This window comes from Pan troglodytes, chromosome 1, assembly GCF_028858775.2.
Source record: "Pan troglodytes isolate AG18354 chromosome 1, NHGRI_mPanTro3-v2.0_pri, whole genome shotgun sequence".
Taxonomy (NCBI): Eukaryota; Metazoa; Chordata; class Mammalia; order Primates; family Hominidae; genus Pan; species Pan troglodytes.
Genome location: NC_072398.2, coordinates 93,725,618 through 93,738,117, shown reverse-complemented (window position 1 = coordinate 93,738,117; position 12,500 = coordinate 93,725,618). Strand labels below are relative to the sequence as shown.

Sequence of the window (12,500 nt, the reverse complement as noted above, 5' to 3'; positions counted from 1 at the left end):
TCTTCAAAAACACTATGCTATTTCATGGTTTTGTGCCTTTCTTCGAAAGTGCTGTTGTTACTGTGCTACATTATTACCCTTTATGTTGTCCCACTTGCCTACTTAAGTAAATTCAATATATAGTAGTGTGCGTGACTTATTCAGTGATATCTTCTTCAGTCATTTCAAGTGGTTAGTGCTTGAATTTCTCTGTGTCATAGCATTTTGTACACTGCTCTGTTACAGAATTTAATACATTGCTTTTCAGTGAATATATCTGAATTATTGAGGGCAGTAACTCAATCTTACTCGTATTTGTATTCCCAGTGCTCACTACTCACAGCAACTCTCAACAGAAATCTAATTCAATGAACAGAATAGTCTCATTGCAAAAGAAACATTATGAATTTAGATATTTCTTTTGTTTACAAAAGTAAAATATTTTGGTGATTTTCAACACTGATATGTCCCTTATCAAAATCTCATTCATTTGTTCAGGGGTTGATGAACTTTTTCTGTAAAAGGCCAGAGAGTAAATATTTTAGGCTTTTGAGGACATATATAATGCTTACCTCATATTATTCTTCATCTTTTCCCCCCAAGCCTTTAAAAACCTAAAAATAATTCTTAGCTTGAGGGCTACACAAAAACAGGACTTGGACTGCATTTGGCCCATAGGCTGAGTTTCCTTACCCTGGTCTAGGTAAACATCAGAGAAATTAAGTCACTTCTTGTTAGAGTACAAAAGTCTCTCCATGGTAGTATAAAAACAAAGCACCAAAAGAGACACAACTATCACTTGCTGCCAAGCAGACAACTGGACTAACAAAGAGCTTCTAAAGATAATCATCAACTAAATTCAACAAATACCATATTGATACAATTTGAAAGGCCTTCTACTTCTTCAAAGACCTAGAGATAAGAAAGGCAGGAGATAATGTCACTTCCTTGTTTACGTTTCCACAACTTCCAACTGTGTTTAAGGCTCTTCTCTACTACGTTTCCAGCCTCATATTAAAAAATCATCTTTGGCTGGGTGCGGTGGCTCACGCCTGTAATCCCAGCACTTTCGGAGGCTGAGGCGGGCAGATAATCTGAGGTCAGGAGTTCGAGACCAGCCTGGCCAACATGGTGAATTTTAGTCTCTACTAAAAATACAAAAATATTAGCCGGGTATCATGGTGGGCACCTGTAATTCCAGCTACTCAGGAGGCTGAGGCAAGAGAATCACTTGAACCCAGGAGTCAGTGGTTGCAGTGAGCCGAGATTGCACCACTGTACTCCAGCCTGGGCAACAGAGTGGGACTCATCTCAAAACCAACCAACCAACCAACCAACCAACCGTCTTTAGTCTGACCACACTGGCTTTTTTATTTATTTTCCTGAACACTCTAAATTCTCTTTAATATATTCCTCACTATCTGGAATGAATCTATCACTCTCCATCTCTCTCAGTAAAATTAATACATTAAAAAAAAGTATTTCTTACACTTCAACCATCAGGAAAAGGCAGAAAACAGGTATAAATCATCCTCTCTCTTTTTTTTTTTTTTTTTTTGGTAAACACACAAACTATCCATAAAAAGAAAATTGAAAGCATACCCTAAATTTCTGTATAAATTATACAAATATGTTGTATGTATTAACAGGTTGTAAATATATAAACATTAGCAATTAAGAAGTTTAAAAATAACTATTAATAGAGGTTCTCCTCATGAACTCTATTTTGCATATCCCTAGAGATTTCTGAATGCTACTTTGGAAATTACTAGTTTACTAAACAATTTTTTTTTTTTCAGACGGAGTCTCACTCTGTCACCCAGGCTGGAAAGCAGTGATCTCCGCTCACTGCAACCTCCGCCTCCCAGGTTCAAGAGATTCTCCTGCCTCAGCCTCCCAAGTAGCTGGGATTACAGGCGCACGCCACCATGCCTGGCTAGTTTTTGTATTTTTAGTACAGACGGGGTTTCACCATGTTGAACAGGGTGGTCTCGAACTCCTGATCTCAGGTGATCCACCCACCTCAGCCTCCCAAAGTGTTGGGATTACAGGCGTAAGCCACAGCGCCCGGCCTTAAGCAATTTTATATGTATCTAAATCTTTATTAAACAGCTACAATCCACATTCCCCTATTATTCCCAACACACACTTTTACTTTAATTCAGCTTTGTAAAGGGGAAGACTACTATATTGTTTCAATGTACATTACTGATTCTCAAATACCAAGTCTATTGTTTCAACTCCTTTGAATGGAAAAATAAAATACCATATATGATACAGTCCCCATTATTTTTTCTACAATATTGTAACTCCTTATTCACAAATAACAAATGGGAAACTATCTTGAAAATCTGGTAAAACAAATAGCACTAGCCTGTTGAAGAAGTACTCTCAGATGAAGACCTTTTCCGGGTAGGGCTACAATTTGTGCTCTCTGATGGCCGCTGGGAGGGTTTATCAGAGGTTGGCTGGGAGCCTGGAGAAAGAGAAAAAGATAGAAATCATAGGAAAATTCAACTTCAAAAATAATGTGAAACCATCTTTTGTTAGAACTTGTTACAGTTTAGTTGCTGCCACTGTCATCCCCTGTAATAATATGACTTGTAACCTGATATTAGGAGGAAAATAAGCAGAGGACAAACCACACTATATGTTGTTGTCAGAATTTCACAGATCTTATATACATAAGTTCTCCTGTTACATTACCAGAGGAAAAACTAATTTTAATGGAAGAATAAACAACATATGATTTAGTTTTCATGTGTTACTAGCCTAAAACATTATTTAAAATATTGATACAAATTACTAATAATATTTTAACCAAATCTGTTCTGGATTATTGATTAAAATTCATCATATAAACTGACAAAATTTACAATATAATTTATTAAAAAGTTGATGTGAGGGCCCAGCGCAGTGGCTCACGCCTGTAATCCCAGTACTTTGGGAGGCCGAGGCGGGTGGATCACAAGGTCAAGAGTTTGAGACCAGCCTGGCCAACATGGTGAAACCCTGCCTCTACTAAGAATACAAAAATTAGCCAGGCATGGTGGCACATGCCTGTAATCCCAGCTACTCGAGAGGCTGAGGCAGGAGAATCGCTTGAACCTGGGAGGCAGAGGTTGCAGTGAGCCGAGATCGCGCCATTGCACTGCAGCCTGGGCAACAGAGCAAGACTCCATCTCAAAAAAAAGAAAGTAAAGCCTCAAACCTTAAACCCACACATCCTATCCAATTCATAGAAATTATTTTCAGATTCTATGTTTTTCTTCCTTTTGCAAATTCTAGAAAAACTGGTAATTAATTTATCCATGAAATACAGTAAGTTTCTTTTAAAGCTGTACACTTAAGGATCCTTGGCTATATACATAAAAGCTTATGAAGACAAAGAAACTCAATTTCCTTTCAAAAACTTTCATGCTTTTAGCAAAACCCCAAATCTATAGAGCATATTACATCTCCAGCTCAAAAGAAAAGTATGTTGTTGATGTAAGATTATTTTCCTGAATAAAATATACTTGATTCTTATATTGGATTCTTTATAATCTAAAATGCCAGCTATTAAGAGTTGGTAATGAATGTCTACCTCATGTTTGTCAAAAAACTAGTAATCTGAAATGCTTATTGATGGGAAAAAATTACAAATAAAAAAACTTACATGTAACTGGAGCCGCAAAAGGTACAATAAATCAAAAAGTTGAAGATTTTCAAGATCTGCCTCTAAATGAAAGTTCACTCCTAAAAGAAGATGTGATTAATTCTCTAAGGAAACTTAGAGTCAGAAGAACTGAATGGAGCTAAGTTGCTGTTTCCTTTTCTCTAAGAGAAATAGACCATGAGCCTTGTTTCAATTAAGTAGTATCTTAAATCACATTGCTGTAAATAGTCTTTTAGCAGGCTATGGGAAGCACTGCTCAGGTAAGATGTAAGACTATATGCTGTCATTCAAGAGTAACACGTTAAATTTTTTTTTAGAAAATTGATGTGATAGTACATCCTACTTCTGAAACACAATGACGACTGATGTAGACCTATTCAAGCAGCAAGATTGTTTATTGTTGAATCTTAACAACAGATACAAGACGGATTTTTATATCTGACAGTATAATAAATCCTCCTCGAGTGTGGTTCAGATGAGAGATTTCCACTAAATAACTGAATGTCGCAATGAAACATCTAAGAAATAAAAAGCCCAGGCATCAGTGAAGACATAACTTTAAGTATTAATACTGAAAACTTAATATACAGACAGATACATATTTCCTACCCAACACATAGTCAAGACAGAAGACAATAGTGGCCAAGAAGCCTGAGATAATAGTCAACTGTATCACCATTCCTGATCGTGGATTAAGTACTAAGAAAAGAGGGGTTTGAGGGCTTTTTTTTTTTTTTTTGGGAGACGGACTCTGTCTCCCAGGCTGGAGAGCAGTGGTGCAATCTTGGCTCACTGAAACCTCTGCCTCCCGGGTTCAAGTGTTTCTCTTGCCTCAGCCTCCTGAGTAGCTGGGATTACAGGCATGGGCCACCATGCCCAGCTAATTTTTTGTATTTTTAGTAGAGACGGGGTTCCATCATGTTGGCCAGGCTGGTGTCAAACTCCTTACCTCAAGTGATCCGCCCACCTCAGCCTCCCAAAGTGCTGGGATTATAGGCATGAGCCACTGCGCCCAGCCCTAAGAGCACTTTTTATATAGTCTTTTCTCTCAGTAATAAACTAACATTTATTAAGTGAGTATAGTTTATATGTTTGGTACTATGCTAGATATTGTGAAGGTATGGGGAAGAAGTCTACAAATGGTGTAACGGTCTCTGCCCTCAAGGAGCTTACTAATCATCGTGTATATCATCATGCACTACATTTTAGGTGGCACTTGTGCCATCCATTCTTGAGCTCCATCTTCAGTTCTTAGGCTATTTGGTAGTGTTTCCTGAATTTCTTGGTCATCTTCAAGAAAGTCTTGATGAAGGCTTCAACTGTACCTTTGATAATCAGGATATCCTGAGAATCACCCTGCCTGGCCTCACCCACCTGAGGGTAAAAAGAGGGTACAAGCACTTTCTTCAAAGCTCCTTCTTTTGGTGACATCTGGAGCTTCAGAGGCAGTGGGAGATGGAATGGGGGTCAGATCCATGGAGATCATTATTGGCAGCATTATTGGCAGCAATTCCTGAGAAACTGAAACAATTGAGAGAGAGATGGCTTACTTAGCTCACTTAGCTTCTAAGCCATTTTTCATTTCCTGAAAGTAATGGAAGCCAGCAGCCTATTCTTAGGATTTAATAGGAGATTTGAGTAAAATTTCATTCAGGAAGGTTCTCATTTTTCATTTTTAAAAGTTTGAATTCCCTGTTCATACAGAGCAGAGCTATTCTTAACAATATTCCATATTTAAAAAGAATCAAGTTGTATCCTTGAGATACAGATCTCTATCGCTTGGTAATCATCAGCTCTAGCATCTTATTTCACTTAAAAGCAGTGCTCACAGAGGCAGTAAGAAGATGAGGATAACTGAAAAAACATTAAAGATATAAAGCAACCAAGTTTAAGACTGGAAAGTGATGCTATCACTTATGTAAAAGAAATAGCAACCAGTTAAAAGATGTTCAAAGTATGTTAAAATTAGCCTAACAGTAGGAATCATATGAAATCTGCAAACATCTGTAACATTGCCAGAAATACACTGTTTTATAAACGCCAATTTGCAGTTGGGCTTCCAGAAAGAACCAGATAATGCCCAGAGAACTAGTATGTCCAATTCAACAGAGACCAATATATATGTATGTGTCCAAACCTAAAACATAATGCAGAGCAGAGTCGAGTGTGATATCGTGTTCAGTACATGGACTATGGAGTAAAGCATCCTTGGGTTTGACTCCTGGCTCTGCTACAAATTAAACTAGAGAGAAACTATAGAAGTAAATGTGCCTGGACTTTGGTTTAATAAAGCTAAGTTACAGCATTGTTGTGAGTCCCAAAATGAGATAATGTAATCCAAAAACAATTTTATAAAATTCAAAATGTTTTATAAATATTAGTGACTACTATATATTAATTGAGTCCCTAGGTTTATTATGGAATTTTTACATAGGCAGGTGTGGGGACTCATGCCTGTAATCCCAGCACTTTGCTAGGCCGAGGTAGCCAGGTTGCTTGAGTTCAGGCGTTCAAGACTAGCCTGGACAATATGGCGAAACTCAGTCTCTACAAAAAAAAATAAAAATTAGCTGGGCATAGTGGTGCATACCCTGTAGTCCCAGTTACTTGGGAGGCTGAAGTGGGAAGATCGCTTGAGCCCAGGAGGTAGAGGCTTCAGCAAGCTGTGATCACACCACTGCACTCCATCCTGGGCGACAGTGAGACCCTTGCCTTAATAATAATAATAATAATAATAATAATAATAATAATAATAGAAAGAAGAGCAGTGAGTTATACCCAGTAGGGAGCTAGAACTAACCTATTAACATCAAGCATTTACCTTAAACATAGAGTGAATCCAATTAAGAAGTACTACTCATATAGGCACCTCCAGGGCTGGTAGGTACTTGCAGGGTAGGAAAAAGTTACTCTGAGTGAATCTTCTAATTCAATGACTCTTCGCCATAGCTTTTGCAGAGTATGCCCAAGAGATGAGTCAGAACCAGAAGACGTCTGGCTTTCTGCTCAGTTTTTTCCCAAGGGAGAAAGTAGTTTTCTGCTTCCCCTACTTAGCCCTTTTCCTTGCTGTCTCCATCATGTGACAAATGTTTGCTCATGTCTCAAGAGTGGCCATTTTAGATCTGCCTGGAAGGATGTGTGGAGGCTCCCCATTCCACAAAGGACAAGAGGTTTATATGAATTCTAGTTCAAGAAAATCTGACACTTCCTCAAAGCATACACACAAAGAACACAATTGTAGATATCAAAGAGTTCCCATCATTTTTCATTTCAAAATACTATAAAGCAGAATAAGTATTTCAGAGGTGAATAAAGACTACAAATAGGAATTCCTTAGTTCACAATATTACTACGTAGACCACCACTGTGTGTGCCTCATCACTCAGATGATGATAACTTCAGAATATGTTTAGAAATTCTACACACATAAATGCAGGTAGTAGAAATTATAGGCAAGCTGCAAAAAAAAAAAAAAAAAAGTACCTAAATAAAATTGGATTTCAGAATAAATATAAGTAGATTATTAAGGGAAATAGTTTTTCTTCCGTTGGAAATAAAGGCCCTCATGTAAACAAGGAAGACTACTAGTAAAGAGGAAGACAGAAAAAGAGAATACCATAAATTGGAATAATACAGAGAAAATTAAGAATTAAAACCAAACTTGCAAATGTGAAGGAACCTTGGAAGTGATTTTAATTATAGACTCTCTGGATTTTATTTGGCCAGTATTTGATGAACTTTTGAAGATAAAGACAGGATTTACAGAAACATTTTTGTCAATTTAAACAAGAGGGGAAAGGTAGTGCTTTTACAGCAAAACTGTAAGATGAAATCAGGGATACAAACTGTCAAAGTTGAAAAAGTAAAAAAAGAACATAACTGGATCATAAAGAAGATTATGAAAATCTTTATAATAAACACAAAATGAGCAGAAACCAAGAACCTGTTTTCAAATTGATTTGCCACAAAAAATCTTGATTGACATTTCCACTGGAGGAACTAAAACAAACCAAAGATATAAAAGTAATGCTACTTTTACAGATGCCTGGGTGTGAAGACAGTAAAACAGGCAAAGATAGCAGAACAGATAAAATTCTCACTGATAATAGTGTCTGCAGTGGTGGAGGCATCCCAAAGAAATCATGAGAATAAAGATTCAACTAACTACTCACTGAAGCCCTGAGCATCCTAGCCTAGAAAAACAAGGAATTTCCCTGGTGCCAAATACAAATTAGCAAAAAAAAAAATACAGTATATTAAATCAATAGTTGGTTGGACAAAACATATGTTTCTTTAGCCTAAGTTCACTATTAAAGCTTTTATAACTTAATATAGTATGAATTTTAGTCACACTCTGGAGATCAACACTAAAGACACAAGTAACTAAGAAATCATTTATATGAGTGGAATGTTTGATGTTTGCAATGCTAGAAATATCTTTGGGTGAATTACGGAAAAATAAATTAAGTATGCTAATTTGGAAGAATGCTATGCAGTAGTCAGTTCTAAGATATTATCGATTTTAAAATAATTTACTTTAAAAGTTTCTAACACTGAAATTGTTCCTTCCCACCAAAATTAAATTGTTACAAAAGTTTAGTTTTAAAAAAGATTTCTCTTCTTTCATTATTTATAAGTCAAAGCTATTTGGGAATGTGTGTTAAACAACGACTAAACCAAAATTGGTTGTAATAAAAATGGCTACCATAGTAAAGGAATATGAACATAAAATATCAAACTATTTGAGAACTTCTGGTCAAGATTTTTTTTGTTCCCAGATTCAAGTTCTGAATCTTTGGTATGGTTCACAGTTGATAGCCACCTTGGAACCTTCTTGTGAATGAGCTGAATGCTAAGGTAAAAGCTGGGTCCACAATAAAAACAGCTGTTTTCAATTGTGGGAAATACAGAAAGCAATACATTTTATCTGATGCACCAACTAAATGCACTACAAGAGAGTATGACTCAGAGCCTGTTCTGGTGATTTTTAAGCTATAAAGTCTGTTTTGGCCGGGCGCTGTGGCTCATGTCTGTAATCCCAGCACTTTGGAAGGCCGAGGCAGGCAGATCACGAGGTCAGGAGATCGAGGCCATCTTGGCTAACACGGTGAAACCCCGTCTCTACTAAAAATACAAAAAATTAGCCAGGCGTGGTGGTGGGCACCTGTAGTCCCAGCTACTTGGGAGGCTGAGGCAGGAGAATGGCATGAACCCGGGAGGCGGAGCTTGCAGTGAGCCGAGATAGCACCACTGTACTCCAGCCTGGGCGACAGAGTGAGACCCCGTCTCAAAAAAACAAAACAAAACAAAACAAAAACTCTGTTTTTTTCTCTAACTAGGCTATTTTTCATAATGCCCAAATGACATCATTCACTGAAATGGAATTCTTCTGGAAATTCCCCTAACTGCACTAACCACACCACAAACAATTTTCTGCTTTCATCTCTGTAGGTTCACACTTCCTTTATAGGCATATCTTTTTTCTATCATGTTTTAAATCTTTTTAAAATTGATACATAATAGTTGTACATATTTATGGGGTACATGTGATATTTTGTTACACGCATAGAATGTATAAGAATCAGGTCAGAGAATTTTGGGTATCCATCACCTTGCGTAGTTATGATTTCTGTGTCAGGAACATTTCAAGTCCTCTCTTCTAGCTATTTTTGAAAAACACAATATTGTGCTGTCACCTATAGTCACCCCACCCTGCTACTGAACATCTGAACTTATTCCTTCTAACTGTTGCATAAGTGTGTCTTATAAACAGCACTAGAGAAATTGTTTGAAATCAGTATATTCTGATCAAAGCTTATACTCTTCAGTTAAAGAGAAAACTCAGTATTCTTTGCTTCAATCTATATGCTTGTACAGTGAATATACTTTTTCCAAAAAAAAAGGTTTAAGCCTCACTTATTCTTGGAGGACAAAATATTCATCATCACTGAATGCACCAAATAATGTATATAATTTATATGTAGTAAATCATTTACAATAATGTTCCATTGTCTGCTTGTTCTATGACTTGTAAGCTATAAATGCTAAATGAAAATACTCCATTCTACTGCTCTGCCAATTTTAGAATCCAGGTTTGTAAGTTCTGTCATGTGTAGCCAGCCATGAGTCACATATGCTGAAAAACAGGGATGAAATAACTGACATTCCAGGTCAGAAACTCTTGCTCATCCAAGTCAGAAACTCTTGCCCATGAGACCTATTTCATGTCTACCTAACATACATACAGAAATTAAATAGAATCACTATCAGGATTGGGAGAAACCAGGAAACCTGGCCTTACTTAAGTGTGTAATTTTACTGTAATTTCACTTGCATCAAGCTGATTTTATAGCTGTTAGTCTGTACAGTACAGAACAGTATATGTTAGAAAAATAAGCTAACTACCATATGCACATAATTTATAAAAGTGATTATAGCTGTTATTCCTTTTAAGTCTTCATAAGATTTAATTTTACAGTGAATATACTTGTTTACTTTAAAAATGCTCAAAGTGATAAGTCAGTTTGATTCCCCATTTTTGAAACAAGGAGAGAAGGGTTAAATGCCTTGATCCAAGCTATACATTCCAGTGTCCCTAATCTGGTTTCATTTATTTTTCCTGAAATTTATATCAACATGATTTATCAAATATGCCTGTTTTACCCCCAACCAACACTTATGATGAATCCACTCAATACAAATAGTAAATAACCTTTATTTCTTATTTCATCAATTATCAGTTTGAGATATGTTTTACTTAACAATTTGTATTCTGCTGTATTAAAAAAACTCATTATTCTGGAATAAATTTAGATTTACATAAAAGTTACAAAGATAGTACAGAGAATACTCGTATGTCCTTTACCCAACATCCCCCAATGTTAACATCTTACATAACTACAGTACATTTGTCACAACCAAGAAATTAATATTGGAATAATACTATTAACAAAATTCCAGACTTTGTTTAGATTTAGCCAATTTTTTTCCACTCATGTCCTTTTTTCACTGTCAATCTGGGATATCACATTGTATTTAGTTGTCATGTCTCCTTAGTCTTCTCTGTTCTGTAAAAGCTTCTCAGACTTTCCTTGTTTTTTCAGGTCCTTGATACTTTTTAGTACTGGTCAAGTATTTGTAGAATGCCCTTTATTATTATTATTATTATTTTCTGCTTAGATTTAACACATTCTATCAGAGAGTACATGATATCACCATGCCTTATCATTGGTGAAGTTAACCTTGAACTTGGTTAAGGTGCTGTCTGCCAGGCCTCTTCACTGTAAAGTTACTGCTTTTCCCTCTTCATACTCTGTTCTTTAAAAGTCAGCAGTCCAGTCCATATTCAAGAAGAGGTAAATTAAGTTCTACCTCCTGAAAGTGTGTTCTACGTATATTATTTGGAATTTTTCTGTAAGGAAGATTTACTTCTTTTCTGCCAAGTATTTATTTAGTCAATCATTTATTTAAATCAACATGGATTTATAGATATTGACTTTATTTTTTAGGTTATAATCCAATCCTCTCATATTTATTTTGTTGCTCAAACTGTCCCAGCTTGGACCACTGGGAGACATTTCAGGATAATAATATCCTGAAGGTGATCAACAATATTGTAATACTTATTATACAGTAGGAAGTTTTGGGAGCATTTTAACATGATACCAAATGTAAAATGAATCTACCTTAAATTTATATATGGAAAAAATCAACTGAAGACCGAGAAGATCACTTAAAAATCATATGTAATTATGCATTTCTTAAACCTTTATACTTCAAAAAGCAACCTGACATCACAGATTGAGAAAATGTAATTACATCTTCAACAGAATGCTATAGAATAACAATGTCATTGTAAGGAAAAAGCAAATAATAAACCAGTCAGAAGTGCTACAAAAGAAAACACTGAGGAAAAAATAGCAAAATGTAAAGGTGTAAGAATTTTAATTGTCTGCATTTCCTAACTTCCATTCCTCAGCCTCCAGAAATCTAACATTTGCCACTATACAAATGGCTCTCAGACGGAAGACAAACTAACCGCCAAAGCCAATCATCTACTTTCAGTACTTACCTAACCAATCTCCCATAACACTTGACACTCTTTTTTTTAATTAATTAATTTTTTTTTTTGAGACGGAGTTTCTCTCGTTGCCCAGGCTGGAGTGCAATGGCGTGATCTCAGCTCACCACAACCTCCACCTCCCAGGTTCAAGCAATTCTCCTGCCTCAGCCTCCTGAATAGCTGGGATTATAGGCATGTGCCACCACGTCCGGCTATTATTTGTATTTTTAGTAGAGATGGGGTTTCGTCATGTTGGTAAGGCTGGCCTTGAACTCCCGACCTCAGGTGATCTGCCTGCCTCAGCCTCCCAAAGTTCTGGGATTACAGGTGTGAGCCACCACGTCCAGCCACTTGACACTCTTGACTATAAACTCACTTGAGAAACCCACTGAATTCACCATAAATATTGTCATTCCTTCTCATAGCCTTAATAATAAAGTATCTATAATTATCTTCAGGTTTTACCTCTCCTTTGAGCTACAGATCCATCTGTCCTACAAAACAGGCTTGAAATCCAAATTTATTACCTATTTCCAACCTTATCCTTTTGCATATCTCATTTCACTTAATCACATCATCTCTACCTTGGCTCAGAGCCTCATAATAAGAGCCTCATAATATTTTGTGGGAGCAGTTTCCAAACTGATCTACCTGATCTCTTTTCACTAATCCATCTATCACACTGCTGTCAATGTAATCTCAACAAATTATTCCCCATCTTAAAACCCTTAACTTCTCACACCTTATAAAGTAAACTCTATACTCTTGGGAGTCTCATATAAACGAGGACTTTATGATCTG

The 12,500-nt window shown here is 36.4% G+C and overlaps 1 protein-coding gene across 15 annotated transcripts in view; it reads right to left on the bottom strand.

The window, feature by feature from the left end:
- The window catches only part of ASH1L (ASH1 like histone lysine methyltransferase), a 228,048-nt gene that overhangs the window by 122,648 nt on the left and 92,900 nt on the right, over window positions 1–12,500 (bottom strand). For 9 of the 15 annotated variants that reach the window (XR_010157608.1, XR_010157609.1, XM_054672121.2 and 6 more), the window contains exons 4-5: window positions 5,012–5,158; window positions 2,354–2,455 (exon numbers count right to left, since the gene is read on the bottom strand). Coding sequence is in view for 12 of the 15 variants with exons in the window: in XM_054672121.2 (XP_054528096.1) it covers window positions 2,354–2,455; window positions 5,012–5,158 (249 nt within the window). In the remaining 3 variants the exon portion in view is untranslated. The remainder of the gene's footprint in view (window positions 1–2,353; window positions 2,456–5,011; window positions 5,159–12,500) is intronic. The other 6 variants (XR_010157610.1, XM_054672131.2, XM_054672135.2 and 3 more) reach the window with 1 other exon arrangement.